The sequence below is a fragment of the Nannospalax galili genome, unplaced genomic scaffold, assembly GCF_000622305.1.
Source record: "Nannospalax galili isolate Female #2095 unplaced genomic scaffold, S.galili_v1.0 scaffold752, whole genome shotgun sequence".
NCBI classification, from domain to species: Eukaryota; Metazoa; Chordata; class Mammalia; order Rodentia; family Spalacidae; genus Nannospalax; species Nannospalax galili.
The window spans coordinates 849485-867944 of record NW_008333404.1 but is presented as its reverse complement, the minus strand read 5'-3'; the positions used below and the strand labels follow the sequence as shown (position 1 = coordinate 867944).

Sequence of the window (18460 nt, the reverse complement as noted above, 5' to 3'; positions counted from 1 at the left end):
ATATATAAAATTTGCTTCCTGGCCTCCCACCGCTCCTGAGGCAGCTGTACTGGGACCTCCCCAGTACCTTCCCTGCTCCACAGCATGTGTGGGACGGCCGCGCTGCTCACCACTCTTCCCAGCCCACCAAGGGGACTCTGTGCCCAGCCCCAGGAGGCCTGAAAGGTTAGATGGAAGGAAGGCCAACTAGTGGTGAGAGATAGAAGACTCTGAAAATTAGGATGACCATACAAGATCAAGGCTGGAGAGATGGCTTAGCGGTTAAGAGCATTGACTGCTCTTACAGAGGACCCAGGTTCGATTCCCAGCACCCACATGGTGGCTAACAACCATCTGTAACTCCATTTCCGGGGAAATCCGATGCCTTCTTCTGACCCCTGCAGGCATTGCATGACACGGGTTCATTTACATGCAGACAATACACTCATACACATAAAATAAAAATAATAAATTAAAAAAATTTATTATTATAAATAAAATTATAAACAAGATTATTTTTATTTTTTTTATGTGTATGAGTATATTGCCTGCATGTATGTAAGTGCACCTGTGTCATGTGGTGCTTGCAGAGGCCAGAGGAGGGTGTCAGATCCTCCTGAAACTGGAGTTAAGATGGTTATTAGCCACCATGTGGGTGCTGAGGATCAAACCTAGACCTTCTGCAAGAGCAGCCAATGCCCTTAACTTCTAAGCTATCTCTCCAGCCCCTTGAAAACTCTTTAAATAGACACAGTGACACTTGTCCCCCAAAAAGCTCTCAAGTAACTCCAGTTTGTGTAGTAAGTTCTGAGACAAAAAAGCGCTCTAGCAGTAAGCTAAGTTACCTAAGCTAAGCTATGGCCCTGGCCCGGGCTCTGAAGAATGTTAGTGGAGTATTTCTGTCCTCAGGGACAGATTGCTCCTTCCAACCCCTACCTTGCAACTGGGCTGAGCTCCTGTATGTTATTCCTTGGTTCAGATGCAAAGGCTACGGCAGGCCCTGCAGGCCTCCCAGGCTGAGCGGGACACAGCCCGGCTAGACAAAGAACTGCTGGTCCAGCGGCTGCAGGGGCTGGAGCAAGAGGCAGAGAATAAGAAGCGCTCCCAGGACGACAGGGCTCGGCAGCTGAAGAGCCTTGAGGTGAGGGCATTGGGCAGGCTGTGTGGGAAAAGGAGGGGGTTCTGGCACAAGTGAGATGTAGGTGTATTCCAAGCCCCTTCCTGTCTGAGAGAATAAAATTCACAGCCACAACTGATGGAATTTGCCAGATGTTACAGTGTTTCAAGCGTTTGCGAACTAGATATACGTGTTGAGAAAATTGTAGATGTCACATTAAAAACTAGGATTTCTGTTTTCTCTTGTATTTGGAAAGTGTTAACACTGACCTTCCACACCTGAGTTCTGCATCGCAGCAGCAGTTGTCTGGAGCTGAGCAGTGGCTTTCCTCCTTAGAATGAATGATAGTCTTCAATTTGCTATACTTGAAAATAAGAATAGCAGCAATAAGCATTTATCATTCTGTGGGAGTGACACAGAAGACTCCTTGCATCTTCAGTGTAACTCTGTGATGTAGATAGTCTCATTTTCTCCATTTTACAGGTGAGGAAAGCAATCATAGAGATAGTAAGTAGCTTGCCAGTGGGTTCAGTGCTAGGAAGTGGTAGATCTGACTTTCAGGATCCATTTCCTTAGCTTCTATGTCGTACTGCATGGCTTGAATTTGCTCCCCTAATCTGTACTCTGGAAATTCTATTTCTGAGTCTTTCAGCCCCCAACCCTCCCCCCTTGAGTTTCAGTTTTTCCCTTAAGGAAATAGGTATCCAGGGAGGAACAGATTTTAGGGTTTGCCTTCCTGGTCAGCAGAGGGCGCTGGCTCCATAGTGGCTTTGAGCACGCAGGAACAAGGATCAAAAGGTTCCTGGGATGTGCAAGGGGGAAAGGTCTGTGGGTTGAAGTTTTGAGAGGGTTTTGTTTTGGGTTTGGCCTTCTAGTGTTCAGACTTTGGAGCAGAATTGACCTTTTGTTCTGTCATAGGAAAAAGTATCACGGCTGCAAGCAGAATTAGATGAAGAAAAAAACACTGTGGAACTGCTGACAGACCGGATGAACCGTGGCCGGGACCAGGTATCTACCCCTGACTGTGTAACCTCTTCGCCCTCTCAAAGACAGCTTTGACCTCTCATCTTCCATAACCTGCAGAGTTATGGCTGCATAGTCTATGCAAGGCAGAATCTACTTCAGGCTCTCATCTGCTTTGGAAAGGGTTGACAGGTTTCCTTAGGTGCAAGGAAGCCAAGAATTTGAGTGGCGGACAGAGTTCTGGTGGCCTGTGCTGCTCTGACTCTAGCGAGGACTGTTTCAGTTTGGAAGGAATGCCATTTGTGAGATTTAGAAAGCCCTCTTTCAAGTGGCTCTTCCCATTCAAATAGCTGTAATTTCTTTTTTTATTTTTTGACTTGACACCCAAACACATCACTTTAATCTATAATATTCCCCCTTTCCATAAAGCTTATATCCATCTCAAAGGCAAAAATGCCTTCAGTCCAATTTCAAAAGTCTTCATAGTCTTACAGTTCCAATGCTGTTTGGAAGTCCAAAGTTCAAAATCTCCTCTGACTCTCAAAACAATCTGTGAGCTCCAAACACTGCAGCTCCATGTCTAGCACCCAGGGCTCATGGTGGCATCATCTGGGCTTTAAGGGTCTTGGGCAGTGCTGCAGTTCAGCACTCATAACCTCTCTGTTGGGTTGACTCCTCTTGGTGCCTGCAGCTTTTCTCTGTAGATGTCCCACATTCCTGGCATCTCTGACATCCTGGGGGTCACTATTGCAACTTGGGTTTCATTTTCATATCTTATGTGAATGTGAAGGGCCTTTTGTGAAGGGCCTCTTTGTAGAAAATCCAACTGGTTTGAGGGGATACAATCCGTCATGGTATGGAAGGCATGGTGACAGGTAGCTTCATGGTGGTAGGACTATGCGATGGCTTTCTCACATCTAGGCAGACCAGGGAGCATCCAGAGAGGAATGCTGAAGTTTCCAGCTGTGATTTCTCAGTTATCTGAAAATTTGGGGAGCTCATAGTTCAGAGTGTTTTCAGGGACCTGCTGCTTCTGTTAGTTCAGTTTTCTGGTTTAGTTCTTAGCCTTCCTCAAGTCCAGTTCTTCTCACTCATCCCCACTAGGTGGATCAGCTGAGGACAGAACTCATGCAGGAGAGGTCTGCTCGGCAGGACTTGGAGTGTGACAAAATCTCCTTGGAGAGACAGGTGAAACAGGGAGTCTTGGGGATAGACCTTGGGGGCCAGGCAGAGGACCAACTGGAGTGCTAACCATGGAGGCTTCCTGTCTCTCTCAGAACAAGGACTTGAAGACCCGGTTGGCCAGCTCAGAAGGTTTCCAGAAGCCTAGTGCCAGCTTCTCTCAGCTTGAGTCCCAGAATCAGTTGTTGCAAGAGCGACTGCAAGTTGAAGAGAGGTGACATGAACCTGACATTCATTCCTCTCGCCCTTCCTTCCTTCCTCTGGGTTTTTCTTCTCTGGGCCTTCCTTCATCTTCCACCTCACATCTGGCCAACCTGGCCTCATCTTCAGGGAACCCCCTTGCTCCTGATAGAGAGCAGAAAGAGTTGTGGAAATTCTGGGATGTGAATGACTTCTGTCTCCCTGGTTCTTTGGATCTCCCCTGGATCCTCCCCCATCTACTGGTGAGGCTCATGACAGAAAAGTCCTTGGAGGCAATAAAGGGCCAAGAAAGGGCTCCCTTAGAAACGGCAGCAGCCATAAACATCCCTCTGCTTCAACCTCTTAGGGAGAAGACAGTTCTGCAGTCCACCAATCGGAAACTGGAACGCAGAGTTAAAGAGCTGTCCATCCAGATTGATGATGAACGGCAGCATGTCAATGATCAGAAAGACCAGGTGAGAACCTGGCACCCTGGGGTCGAGCAGTAATGGAGCAAGTATACATTATGTGTTCTCTTGAACAACAAGGGAGGCCTCCATCTCTCCTAGGTCTTCCAAACTTAGACTTCGCTTATGTAGGGATGAGATATCAGATTGAAAGGACCAGTCTAGAGTAGTCATAGTTAGTCTATGTTTCAAGTGTGCTAGTTTATCTAAGTGTTATGTATATTAATTCATCGAGTCCCCGAAGCAACCTTTGTGTTGTGTGTGTGCGCACATGTGTGAGATGTAAATGTGTAGGCATACATATGGAGGACAGAGGACAACTTTTCGTGTTGTTCCTCAGGCAATGTCTACCTTTTTGGGGGGAGGGGAGCCAGGTTTCTCTCTGGCCTGGAACCTGTCAAATAGGTTAGACTGACCAGTGAGTTCTAGGGAGATCAAACTCAGGTCCTTGGCAAGCACTTTATTGACCTAGCTATTTCCCTAGCCTTCTAACCCCCTCAAAACAGCTTCCAGAGACTAGAGAACTTATACATAGTCACAGTTTTCCAAGGATGATTATCCCATCAGAATTGTTACAGGGGAAGTCCCAGGCCATGATAGCAGATGCTTTTCTAATGTGAGGATTTGGTATCCTACTTAGCTAAGCCTGAGAGTAAAGGCCTTGAAGCGGCAGATGGATGAAGCAGAAGAGGAAATAGAGCGCCTGGATGGCCTTCGGAAGAAAGCACAGCGGGAGCTGGAAGAACAGCATGAGGTCAACGAACAGCTCCAGGCCCGGATCAAATCTCTGGAAAAGGACTCCTGGTATGACTGCCCTTCTGCACCCTGCATCATGGGGTAGGGAATGGACTCTCCCAAGCTGGATAAGAAGAAATATACAGTCCCTTATCCCTGCCTAGAAGCCAGTATGATTAGTTCTTAGTATCTTAGCTTCCATCCTTCACCCTGTTTCTCTAGAAACTATGTGAGTAGTTTTTGGTCTTAGCAGAATTAGTTCCTTAGTGTGGAAAGTGACTAACTCAATTTATTCTTTTTCTGACTCAGGCGAAAAACTTCCCGCCCAGCTGCTGAGTCAGCCCTCAAACATGAAGAACTGAGCTCTGATGAGGAATTTGACAGTGTTTATGACCCCTCATCCATCACTTCACTGCTTACAGAAAGCAACCTACAGACCAGCTCCTGCTAGCTCATGATCTTCAAAGACCAGAAACAGGCTTGAAGCCTGCCCCAGCCAGCCAGCCTGTTCTGCTCTGTCCTTCCTGCTTCAGATTCCTCTTTCCTAGGGGTGACCTGATTATTTAGACTTCAGACTGGGAGGGGTCAGAGTGATGGTGATAAAAACACATTTGCAGTAAGCTGGTGGGTGGGCTTGGCCTTTTCACTAGAGGAATGGGCATTTTAGGCCTCTCTGAGCCCTTATAGGTGCTGACCTCTTCTTCATCTCACAGTGGACGAATGGCCAGCATACGCACTGAGGGGGACCAAGAAGGATAGGAAGGGATGGATATTGCCATGCATGTAAAGCTTTATTTCTTTTATCTTTAACCCTATGGCTCAGGGAAATATGCGATGCTGTTCTGCTCCCTGGATTCCTGAAACCTTTTTTCCTCCCATTCTGGAGCAGAATAAGGGAACATTATGGGTAATGTACGCGCAGGCGTGGCTCTACCTACTGCTCAGATACTTCTCTTCACCTAGTCATTGGCCCATGTAGTAGTCCCTCACATCCCTTCAGTTCCTATATTTTTATTTTCCCCAAGACAGTGGGTTCAGGGAACCCTTCATTCACTCTTCTTCCCATCTTTACCACTCCTGCTTTCCTCTCAGTGCCTTACTGGTGTGAGATGAGAATGCTCTTCTTGCCTTTCATGAACCTGCACATTCATACCTCTCCGAAAACCAGTCTTTCCCAAACTGGGAAAGCCTGCCCCACTTCCCCAGTGACTGTACAAGAGAGCTACAGGCTGCTCTGCTCACCAGTCCCTGGGAGGAGGGACTCTGGTAGACCTTGATAAGGTGGTGGGGTCCTGGTTCTGCTCAGGGTTTCCCACCTTCCTTCTCTCCCTCTGCGACTACGGATGCCACTCTAAGGTGGTTGCACCTGGGAACCCTGACAACTATCTATACAAGTTTTGCAAAGCAAACATCTAGTCTCTGTGGCCTTCCTTTTGGCTTCTCTGGCTAGATGTGTCCTGCCTCTAATGAGAGTACCAGTAGACCGTCATTTTTCTCAGGAGCTAGGCCTTGATTCAGGGCTTTGCCTGGGGTCAGGAGCTGGCTCTTAGTAGGGAAGGGAAAGAGCAGTGGAGAATTTATTCCTCCTTGGAGTTTTGAGAAAGAGCCAAGCTCTGGTGGGGATAAGGTAATGGGAATGAGTCACCCCTTATTTCCAAAGTAAATTTTGTTCTCACCAATGACTTGTAATTTCATAATTAAAAAACATTCCATATTCTGCAAATCTGATATTTTCTCCCAATCCAATCCAGTCTTGTGGGGGTTTTTTTGTTTCTGTTTTTTGAGACGGTCTCACTATGTAGCCCTGACTGACCTGGAACTTGCTATGTAGACCAGGCTGGCCTCAAACTCACAGAGATTTACTTGCCTCTGCCTCCTGAGTGCTGGGACTAAAGGTGTACACCACCATACCCAGCTTGATTTTATTTAAAATAAATATTATCTATATTGAAATCCTTGTCTTTGTTTTCCTGGCTTATTTGGGGATCTACTCTGTTTTTTTTTTTTTTTTTTTTTTTTTTTTTTAATTTTTTTTTTGAAACAGGGTCTCCTTATAGCCCCAGCTGTCCTGGAACCACTATGTAGACCAGGCTGGCCTTGAACTCACAAAGATCTGCCTTCCTTTGCCTCCCAAGTGCTGGGATTAAAGGCGTGTGCCACCAAGCCCGGCTCTATTCTTTTTTTTTTAAAAAAATTATTTTTTATTTTACATGTATGAGTGTATTGCCTGCATATATGTAAGTGCACCTGTGTCATGCACCACCCTCAGAGATCAGAAGATGGTATCAGATCCCCTAGGACTGCAGTTACAGATGGTCCTTAGCTGCCATGTGGGTTCTGGGAACTGAATCTGGGTTGTCTGCAAGAGCAGCCAGTCTCTTAACTGCTGAGCCATCTCTCCAGCCCCTACTCTTAAGTTTTCAAAAAATATATGTGTTGTGTGTGTGTGTGTGTGTGTGTGTGTGTGTGTGTGTGTGTGTGTGTGATGGTACATGTGTGGAGGTCAGTGGACAACTTTCGAGTTAGTTCTCTCCTGCTACCATGTGGGTCCTGGGAATTGAACTCTTGGTGTCAGGTGCCTTTACTTGCAGAGCCATATAAGAGTTATTTTTAATTGGGTATATGTGTGTTTGTGTGTGGGTATGTACACATGAGTGCAGATGCCCATGGAAACCAGATGTGTCAAATCTCCTTGGAGCTGGAGTTACAGGGGTTGTGAGCTGCCCCATGTGGGTGCTGGGAATCGAACTTCTGTCCTCTGGAAGATCAGTACATGTTGTTAACCACTGAGCCATCTCTTTAGGTCTTGCTGGTCCTATTTTAAGAAGTCATCACACACCTTTAATCCTAGCACTCTGTGTGAGTTCAAGGCCAGCCTGGTCTACATAGAGAGTTCCAGGCCAGCTGGAGCTACAGGGAGACCCTGTCTCAAAAAAAGACCAAAAAAAAAAATAATAATAATAAATTTGTTTTAATTTTTTATTTATTTTATTTCATGTGTATGAATATTTTTCCTGCATGTATGTAAGTGCATCACATGCATACAGTGCCCATGGAGGTTAGAAGGCATTGGATTCCCTTAAGTGGAGTTTTTACGATTATTAGCTGCCATGTGGGTGCTGGGGACTGAACCTGGGGGTCTCTGCAAGCAGCAAATACTTTTAACCACTGAGTTGCCTCTCCAACTGTTTAAGAAGTCATTTTAATTGTACACTTTTAGAGCCTTTACCTTTCTTTTCAGAAATCCCTTATAGCAGATCTGAGACCTAGGAAATATGGAATTATCTATAACAGAACCGTTCTCTCCTTAACATCCTTCAGGCCATAGCAAGGAATGCCTTCATTGAAGGTTAAAGAAGAAACCTGACTTGGGCTTTTCTTACCCTGTGGGTCATGGATATCCTCAGCATTTACCTCTCAAGTACAAAGTGTTCTACATACATTCCTAACTGGCAGGAAACCCAGTTCCTGTGTCCATGTCCCCAAGTCAAGTGCAGCTCCCGCTTACTTAAGGGAAAGCTAGCTGTTCACAAAACAAATTACTAACTACAGTAGTACTGCCTACTCAAGTGTGGGTCAGAGCTCCTTACTGCCTGCCTTCCGTGTGGACCATTATAGGCCATTGGGATAACCATCTACCAGACTAAGTCCTCAAGATCCCAGCCTAAGCTTGGGAGGCAAATGCCATTGGCCAAGTTGAGACTCATCTTTTCTCTAGAATGCAAATTCCTTTTAAAGCAACGTGTCCCGCCTCTCCCTACCATATAAGGATAGCTTTGGTATAATAGCTTCAGCAAAACAAGACCCACCCAGAGCCTAGCTGGCTTTGACTTTGGCCTGGGCGTCTTGCCAGGGAAGAGCACCTGCCAGACTGGCTTAGGCTAGTCCGCGTGAGCTGGCCTTCGGTGCCTGCCTTTCTACCACCGAGGAAAGAGTTGCTCAGCTCTACAAAGCCTACAAGTTGGTTTACATTTGGGGAGAGGGGACCCATAGAAGCATGTGCAGATCCCAGCTCATCTATGGAGGAACAGATTGATTTTCTTTCTCAACACAGATCCGGAGCATTGAAAAGACACAAGACAAAGAATGTTGAGATACTACTACAAATACCAATTTCTTTTCGGGGGGGGGCGCTTTTTGAGACAGGGTCTCCCTGTAGCCCCAGGTGTCCTGGAACTCACAGAAATCCGTCTGCTTCTGCCTCCCGAGTGCCGGGATTAAAAGTGTGCGCCATCATGTCCGGCCACAAATACCAAATTTAAGGAGCCCTGGTCACGCCCAAGCTCCACCTTTATGTAAATCTGAGCTAACACCAGTGGGCACGGGCCGAGACCTCTTGGCTCCGCCCACCTCGCCCTTTCGCTCAACCTCGTTGGCAAGCACTGCACTGGGGGCGTGTATTACCTTAAGCCCCGCCCCAGAACCCTATACAAAGGGGCGGTTCCACTTGCACCGGTCCAGTATACTCCAGACCACAGGGCCGTGGGTGCGACCTCCTCTCGAAGATGATGAACGGGATGCGGAACTGGTGTGCCTTGGTGGACGTGCACTCGGAGGGTCAGCCCGCGGTAGGTCCGCGCGCTCACCGTGCCTTTCCATCTCGGCTGTCTGGGTTCACGCTGGGTGTCCGGCGCCGAGCTGGCGGACATCAGCCGACGCCGGGCTCTGCCGTCAGCCAGCGGAGGCCATCCGGGGCGGACGGGGGAGGAACGGGAGAAGCCCTGGAGGCCCCGGGGCCGGGGCGACCCTGGCCTTCGCGAGGACAGTGCAGTCTGGGCTAGAGCCCGGCTGTGAGCCCAGGCCTGGGCCGCGGGGCAGGGCGCGTACTCAGGCGTCCAGTGGGCAGCTAGCCTGGGTCGTGGGAGAAAGGAGCGCCGGGAGCGCATCCCTGCGCTGCGTCGGACACTGCTGGGTAGAGGCGGGTTAGGCTTTTCCGTGGGACCGATGACCTCGGAGGCCTTTCAAAGAATTGTATGGTGCTTTGGGCGATCGTTTCCAAGAAAAGGGGGCCGAGGGTGGAATCCTGGGGCTGGGAATGGAGTGTCAGACTATTCCGGAATAGGTCCGGATTCTACTTTTGGCTAAGAAGGTAGAACTTTCTGATGCTCACCTCTCTTGGATTTCTCCTTTTAACCTCCTTTTTACGTATGCTCCCTTACCCCTTCGGCCAACCGGTAGCTTCCTAGGACGGTTTATTGGTTTTTGCTTCCGTCTTCAGCCGCCAATCCTGAGGCCAGTGGATGAAGGGGATGCCTCGGCACCTGGGCGGAATAGGAAACCTGCTCCAGGGTTTCTGGACCCAGGAGAGGTGGGGAGAAGAGGGAGCATTCTCCATTCTGCCCTGAACCCCACATTCCCTGGTTACCAGTCCCTGACCTCCCCAACTCCAGTTCCCCAACTGACCACATGATTTGTTCTCGCCAGAGGGAAATGCAGGTAATTTGTGCCTGAGTGTTTCTAGGCTGGGCTGGGGACTCCTAACCCACATAACCCACCGTGGGTGTGTACTGTTTCATCCTTTTCAAGCTATTGTGGGAGAGTGAAGGAAGTGAGAGCCAAGATGATGGGAAGTTTACACCCCGCCATCTGATTCCTTTAGTTCTACCTGTCCCAGCATGCTCCTGAGGTAGAGCTAACCCAGCGGCAGCCAGATTATGGCTCTTTTCAAAGAACAATTGTAGAATAGGTGCTCAATTGAAGTTTGGAGTACAGACAATCATTTGATTCTGTTCACTGTCCCCTTGACATTTCTACCCAGGAGTATGCCTGTTTCTGCCACATTCTAAGTCCTGACACTGCCCAAACCCAGTCCCCCAAAGTCCCAGACCACAACACTGGCAGCACTGAGAATGATTTGTCACTCTCTTGATATTTTTGTTTACTTGTTTGGTGGGACAGCACGAAGAGGTAGGAAAATAGAAATTCAGTCTCAGCAATAGATAAGTTTGGAGTTAACTAGACAAGCTAACTAGAGTGCTTTATAACAAAGAGGAGACAGGCTGAACTTGAGACTTATTTCACTTCAAAACAGGGAATGAAATATCCCTTGCCTGGGTTTGATCTTGGAGACATTCCTGGCCTCTTGAGGAGGAGGAGGAGTCAATAGTAAACAATCAATCAGTCTAGTCACAGGGTTTGCCCTGGATTCCTCTCCTCTGAGCCAGTTTACAGATGGAGTTTACAGCTTTGGACAGCCTCCTGGAGCCTGTTGTCTAGTCATACCACTGAATGGTACAAAATGTCTGAGTGAGTAAGTAAACAAAGTCCCCCTTCCCCAATAAATAAGTAAATGGATCCCCCCTCCTCCCCAATTAAATAATAGACACACACCCCCTCCAAAATTTGGCAGTGTATACAGTTGGTTGAAGGCAGAATTCTGGGGCTATATTTGAGTTTCTACGCTAGCAGGCTCTGTGCCCTTGCTTAGTGCTCCACACATGACTGTGGAAGTTTGGCTAATACACCATCTGGGTTGTTTTTTCTTTATTTAATTTTTTTTTTTGTTTGTTTTTTGAGACAGGGTCTTCCTGTAGCCCCAGCTGGCCTGGAACTCACTATGTAGACCAGGCTGGCCTGTATCTCACAGAGATCCACCTGCCTCTGCCTCCCGAGTGCTGGGATTAAAGGGATGTGCTACCACACCCAGCTGTTTTTATTGCTGAAAAGGAGTCAGGGTTTTTCAAAACTGTAGAACGTAACCATTAGTGGGTCTGAAATCAATATAGTGGGCTTTTGAGCTTTGGACCTTTCCCAACTCTCTAGCCCACCAATGTTTTGGGGAACACCATTTTCTTCCTTAATAAACCATCTCTGTCACTAAGCTAGCAAACAAAATAAAAACATAGTGGAGCAGAAACATCTAAAACAGTAGAATTAACATTGAAAGTTGGTGAGGGGAGACTTTTTGGCAAAACTTTTGTTTCATTTATACATATTTGTATATGTGTTTACTTGACTCTAATGTAACATGTATTTTTAGGACAAAAATGTTTGTTTGGTAGTGACTTTGATAAATTATATTGGCACATTAAAGTACAAATAAATCTCAAACTCGTTTTATTAGTTATTTTCATTAACTTACTTTAGTTAAACAACAGAAAGTGACCCAGCTAACTTAAGCAAAAGAGGAATTTATTAGAAGGAAAGGAACAGTACACAGAATTTAAGGAAATGCTTAAGAAGCCGAAATCAGGGGCATCCTGTGGCTTCTGGTGGGGGAAAGGAAATGGCCGATGCACTCTACCATGGTTCCAGTTGTTTCAGATCTTTTTGTCATTCTGCCCAAAATTCCAGGGAGAGGGTGCCATTGTCCCCTGGCCTTCTCCTTGGCTAGGATAGGGCATGGTTCCTTGATTAACAGATTTACAAGCTTGCTTAATGAAAGAGGGGATTCTCCAGAGCAAAACCCCAATGTTGTTACCAGTGGAGGATCATGGAAGCTGTGTGTGAAAGAACAGAGTTCCATGGGTCAGCCTCTGATGTGGGAGATCTTTGCCTGCCTGCCTTCCTCCTGCCCTCCTTCTATATTAAATTGAAATAATATATGTACCCAATTTTTAATTTTTCTTTTACGTTTTTGAAACTGTTTCATGTGACCTAGGCTAATGTTAGTCTTGCTCCTCCTGTCTCTTCCCAAGTGCTGGAATTATATAGCATGTACCACCCCATGCATGATTTAAAAGAAACACACACAAACTACTATAAAATGGTTTTGAAAGAATGTAATTGTCTTTTACAACATTCTTCTGCTACATGTAAGTGGCCACTTTCAACTCTTAGCTGTTTTGTCTGGTGTCAACCTCTGTTTCTAAATAAAATACTTATAGTAATATTTCTCTTTTCTCTGTTTAAAATTACACTTATTTATTTGGAGGCAGGGGCACAAATGTGCCATGATACACATGTGGAGGTCAGAAGACATCTTGGGTAGTTGGTTCTCTCCTTCCACTATGTGGGTCCTGGGGATTGAACTTAGTCATCAGGTTTGGTGGCAAGTGCCTTTACCTGCTAGTCCCTCTTGTTGGCTTCCCCTCCCCTTTCCTCTTGTTTCTCTTTCTTGAGACAGAGTTTCATGTATTTAGGCTGTCTGAAACTTAATAAGGATGTCTTTTTACTTTCCTGCCTCTACCTTCCAAAAGTTAGGATTACAGCCATGTGACGCTATGCTTAGTTTATGTGATGCTCAGGTTGAGCCCAGGGTTTTGTGCATAGCAGGCAAATGTTCTTTCAACTGACCTACATCCCCAGCCTCAACCCTCCCCCACCAAAAACAAACAAGCAAACAAACAAACACCCACTAAAGCTACTGGGGATTGAACCTGAGGTCTCATGCATGCTAAGCAAGTGCTGTACTACTGATCATACTCCTTGGCATATTTCTTTTTTAATAAGTTTGCTTCTCATGGTGGTGCATGCCTTTAATTCTAGCACTTGGGAGGCAGAAGCAGGTGGATCTCTGTGAGTTTGAGGCCAGTCTAGTCTACATAGTAATTTCTAGGTCAGCTGGGGCTATAGAGAGACTCTGTCTCAAAAAAGACAAAAAAATTTTTTTAATTGAATTTTTGCAAATTTCATACAGAGTATATTGGTCATATTTGGATCCCCTCCTATATCTGTACTTACTAACCTCCTCCATGAAATTTTCTGAACTCTAATACATATATACATACATATATTAAGGCCCATAGAGCTATACAGTCAGGTTCGTGTTCCCAAATGCCTTTTGGTGTGGGTCCATCCATTGGAGCCTGGTCAACATACTAAGAGTCTCACCCTTAAGTGAGACTGAATCTCTCCTTTCCAGCAGTCATCAGTCGCCAATAGTTCCTCAGGTTGGGTTGGGAATCTATGCTGGGATTTTTTCCGGTTTGGCCTTGCATGGGATTTGTGCATGCTGTCACCCTTGCTGTGAGTTCATATGAGTAAATGCCCAGCTGTCTGGAAAACTCTGTTTCCTTATAGTCATCCACCTCTTCTAACTCTTACAGTCTTTCTGTCCCTTCTTCCACAATGATCCCTGAGTCTTGGGAGGCAGAACTTTGATATAGGTGTCCCTGACATATTTCTTGATTTATCAGTTTTAGATATCTATTGCCTCCTGTTGCAGGAATTAGGAATACTCCATTTGTTAGATGTTCCTTTCTTATCATTCCAGTGTAGTTATAATTTTTAGTTAAACTGTGATTTCTGTTAATGGCACTCTAGTTAAGTATGGTTCTGAGGCTGGTAAAGTGCTTGCCTGGCATGTGCAAGGCCCTGGATTTGATCCTGAGCACTGCATAAACTGGGTGTGGGTGGCACATGCGTATAATCCCAGCATTTAGGAGATCGAGGCAGGAAGATGGAAGTACAAGGTCATCCTTGGTATATAGCGAATTCGAGGCCAGCGTAGGATACATTAAAAAAAGAAAGCATAGCTTTTGGAGTTTGACTAAAGTGGGCTGTAATAAGGGATTCAATGTTTGCTTTGCCAGAGTACCTTTAGTAAATTTATTTCTTCATTCTCAGTTTCCTCATCTGTAAAGAGAAATGATAATTATACCTTTCTCACATGGTTGTTAGGAGGATTAAGTAAGATAATACATAGGAAACATTAAGTACAGTGCCTGGCACATGGTAAGTGCTCAGATGTTAGCTATTATTTTCTGTTTGCTACTGGTATGGACTGGACTGTTTTAACCTCCTCTGGGCACCTAAGCTTAAGGGTGGAGGAAGTCTGAGGAATCTGTGTGTATGTGTGTGATGCATGTGTAACAGACATGTATCGATGTCAGAGGTTGGCATCTAGGTGTCTTCTCAATTCCTGGGGGTCCAAACTCATGTCATCGTGCTTGCATAGCAGGCACTTTATGTGCTGAACCTTCTCCCCAGCTCCACCTTTTTTCTTTCTTTTCTTTTGCATATAGGGTCTCACACAGTACCCAGGTTGGCCTTGGCCTAGAATTCATTATGTAGCTCAGACTTGTAGTATTCCTCAGCCTCTCAACATGCTGGGATTATAGGCATGTGCCACCACATCTGACTTTGGTCGAGTTTTGCTGCTTCTTATATCTTACCTTTTCCCTTTCCTTGATAATCCTGGTCCCTCTGCCAGTGTAGGGATGCCAGGGTAAGAGGGTGCTTGTGGATGGACCCAGGATGGAGAGCTGAGGGACCTTGTTAGTCAGTGGGGTTGGGCTTTCATAGCAATGTTCAGGGTCCATATTCTGCATCTTTCCCTGGGTCCCTTTCCTCCTCTCTGTTTCTCTTGACCAAGGCAGCTAGTGCCCTCTGCTTTTCTGGGCTTTCTGGGTGATTCTCTAATTTCTCAGTTACTCCTCCTTACACAGTGGGTTTTTTTGGGGGGGTTGTTTGTCTTTTAACCTCTCTAGATTTTGGGGGGCAATGTCTTGGCAGAGGTTCTGCCTGCAGCTGGGGAGACTTGGAATTTTTTTTTTAATCTTGTAGTCAGAACTTGTTTTTACCATGTAATAGTAATGTTCCTTTAAGACTCCAGAAACTGAAATAATTTAATGCCAACCTTTCTGAGCCCCACTTTTTATTTAGTCAAACCTGAGCTGTGATTTGTTGTCAGCTTACCTTGAACTTCATCCCATTTTTATAAGTTTTATTAAAATTCTTACATCACATGATTTGCCCATTTAAGATATATAATTCAGTGGGTTTTAGTATATTCAGAGTTGTGCAGTCATCAGTGAATCAATTTTAGAACATTTTGCTTACTTCATAAAGAAATTCTGATCCATTAGCAGTTGCTCCTCATTTCTCCCCAATTTCCCCAGCCCTAGGCTACTTTCTCTGTGAATTCACCTATTCTGGGCATTTCATATAAAAGAAATAATGCAGCATGTGGTCTGCTAACTGGCTTCTAATTTGCACACTGTTTTAAATGTTCATATACGCATAACATGTCAGTACTTCATTCCCTTTTCGGACTGAATGAAATTCCATATGTAACTATATATTATCAGAGATATGTTCGTCATGGAATAAATGTTGGTGGATGTTTGGGTTGTGAATATTGAGGCTATGAAATTAAAAAGTTTATGTGGACATATGTTTCCTTTTAGCTTGGAATGAAATACCTAGGAATGGAATTGTTAGAATATTTGCATTTTAAAAGAAGATTGAGGGTCTGGGGATGTAGCTTAGTTGGTAGAGTGCTTGAAATCCCTGGATTCAAGTCCCAGGACCATAAGAACCTGGCATGGTGGTGCATGCCTATAATCCCAGCACTAGAAAGGTAGTCAGATAGAAGTTCAAAGTCATCCTCAGCTACATAGTGAGTTTGAGGCCATCCTAAGATACATGAGATCCTGTTACACACATAAAAGGATTGATCCGCAATCCTTGGTCCTTCACTCCAATGGAATGAATGAATTCTAAAATGATGGAGTCCTGACTGCGTGATGCCTGGGTAGGGAGGAAGCTCCTGGGTGGAGGAATCTTTCAAGTTTGGGAACTGTTTCTTCCAGTCCTCAGACCTGCCTCAGTTCAGCCCATGCTTCTCCTCACACCATCCTGCCTTCCATTCATTGCCAAGTTGTGATTTTCAGAAACATCAGTGGTGTTGCCAAGCCTACTAGGAATTTGGGGAATGCTGGGCTTTTGCCTGGCCAGGGAGGGGAGGATATGAGAGAGGAGAGTTACTTAATCACCAGACATGTGGCACTAACCTTACCCATATTTCTCTGGGGTGGAGGGAGGTGTGCACCAGATGGTTTCGGTTCCAGGCACATGTACTCAGAGCAGGTGGGACGAGCTTCCCCGCCTGTTGGTAATTATGGTATGTGCCTCTTTGGGTCACAGTCAGTCTTGTGAAATACCTGTTTCCTAGGGGTAGACAGGTTTAGTTGGGGGGAATGGGTGTGTAGGAAGATTGGTGGCCCAGATTTAAGCCCAGGCAGTAGAGGCAAAAAGAGAATATGGGGCAGGTAGGATGGGTCAATAGATGAGGAGTCTGAGAGCACAAAAACAGGGTCACAAGGCAAGGTGGTTAGGAGCAGAGTCATGTTTGCCAGCTCTCAGCCTTAACAGGTCCTAGGAGCTTATTCTTCATTCCAGCCTGGCTGGGTGCTAGGGCGGCGTTTCCTGGAGGAAGACTGCCTCAGCAGCAGCGTGTCTGTCTCCTTTAGAATTAGGGTTCCAGAGCCCACCTCCTTTTCTGTACATTCACTGCCAGGACCCAGTATAGGGCTTCAGGTTATTGAGAAGGGGTGCCCCATTTAGGGTGTCGCCCTAAGTCTCCTTTATTAGTTTTACTTCCCCACTCATTGCCAGCCCTCTTCACAGAGCTTGTCCAGCCCATTCCTCTGGGTAGGCAGCCAGATTAAAAGCAAACACCTGTTTCATTGGCTTGTCTGTGAGGAGGAAGAAAAAGAGGAATTATTTGTGTCCCACCCAACAAAGGGCCTTTCTTTGGCCTAGAGACTGCAGAAGGCAGGACCAGGCACACCAAACCTGTTTGCCAGCCAAGTGGATAGGGAGCCTTGCCCAGGAGAGTGTGGGCACCCAGCCATCCCATCTGCTCCCCATCCCATCTGATTCTCTTCTGTGATTTGGTGGGGCTTTCCTCACACTGACCTCTTGAGAGTCAGTGTTATGAGGGGGGCATTCTAGTTCTCAGGTGGGCACACTGAGGTGGCTGCTACTGCAGCAGCTTGTGAGACTACAAATGTTTGGGGTGAGAGAGGTGAGACTAAAGGAAAAACTGATGGAGGAGGTGGGTCCAAGGTAAAGATGAGTTAAGGGTTTCCTGCTCAGACACTATTTCTACTTCCCTTGCTTTCCCCTTACCCTGGATCTCCCTACTCAGGGCCACTAGAAACCTGGGGAGTAGGTACCGGATCCAGGCTGTTCCCCTGGATCTTTTCTCATTCAGTAAGTCTGTGGTGTGAGAACCCCTGGGGCCTGCCCGTTTATCTCCTGGGGCCTCCCTATTTATCTCCTATCACCTCTGCCTTAGCGTCTTGATCTCTAAGCCCTTAGCTATGTGTTTACCCCCTTCCCTGTTCTGAGGAGTGAGTCATGCTGCAGGTTTGTTTGAACAGCAAGGAGAGGCTGTTGTAATTTGGAGGTAGCTGGGCTTCTCCCTGAGAGTGTTTATGAGGTTAGAGGCCACTCACCTTGTGATTACTGCTGCTCTTTTTTCCCCTGGAGAAGGTTCCACTTCCAGTGTAGCCTTGCAGAGTCCTCAGTGGGGACCATCCTACCAAACACTTTAGGGGTACTTCTAAAGGTTTCTGGAGCCTGCTCAGAGCCCTGAGGTCACTCCAGCTCCAGAGGACAACTGGTCACAACAAGCAGAGGGGAGCCCCAGGTTTTTCATCCTTGACTGTGGATTCGGGTTATGGGGTGACATCTGTGGCTTTGTAGGCTAGATAGCATTCTCTGGTTCTGGAAGGTGAGGGGGTCAGGGAGAGCCCTAGACTTTTTACCAGGTCCATTTAGACAATTTGTTTACCCCGCTCTCCTCCCTTGAGCTGTTTGGGGGAAGTAATACTGCCTTACTTTTTGATTTATGGTTTATCAAGCACTTTCACACCAAACACACCTCACCTACTGTGCCTAAAGTTGAGCAGGATGGGTATGACCACTCCACTACAGATAGAAAACAGAGTCTAGAGAGAACAAGTGACTTGCACAAGGATTAATGGATGTCAATTGGAATTCACAGTCTGCTTCTGACTATACTGTTAGTATCTTTCTTTCCTTCTCTTCATTATTTATTTATTTATTTATTTATTTAATTTAGTCTTTTTGAGACAGGGTCTCCCTGTAGCCCCAGCTGGAACGCACTGTGTAGATCAGGCTGGCCTTGAACTCACAGAGATCTGCC

The 18460-nt window shown here is 46.1% G+C and overlaps 2 protein-coding genes across 7 annotated transcripts in view; both read left to right on the top strand.

The window, feature by feature from the left end:
• Cgn (cingulin) overlaps positions 1 to 6340 on the top strand; it is a 26533-nt gene extending 20193 nt beyond the window's left edge. For all 4 annotated transcript variants that reach the window (XM_017796934.2, XM_029561167.1, XM_029561166.1 and 1 more), the window contains exons 15-21: positions 959 to 1120; positions 2015 to 2104; positions 3164 to 3247; positions 3337 to 3455; positions 3789 to 3897; positions 4529 to 4692; positions 4933 to 6340. In XM_017796934.2, coding sequence (XP_017652423.1) covers positions 959 to 1120; positions 2015 to 2104; positions 3164 to 3247; positions 3337 to 3455; positions 3789 to 3897; positions 4529 to 4692; positions 4933 to 5074 — 870 coding nt within the window. In that variant the 3' untranslated portion in view covers positions 5075 to 6340. The remainder of the gene's footprint in view (positions 1 to 958; positions 1121 to 2014; positions 2105 to 3163; positions 3248 to 3336; positions 3456 to 3788; positions 3898 to 4528; positions 4693 to 4932) is intronic.
• Positions 6341 to 9043: 2703 nt separating this feature from the next.
• Positions 9044 to 18460, top strand: part of Tuft1 (tuftelin 1) — a 62861-nt gene continuing 53444 nt past the window's right edge. For 2 of the 3 annotated variants that reach the window (XM_017796933.2, XM_017796932.2), the window contains exon 1: positions 9044 to 9191. In XM_017796933.2, coding sequence (XP_017652422.1) covers positions 9129 to 9191 — 63 coding nt within the window. In that variant the 5' untranslated portion in view covers positions 9044 to 9128. The remainder of the gene's footprint in view (positions 9192 to 18460) is intronic. The other variant, XM_008828214.3, reaches the window with a different exon arrangement.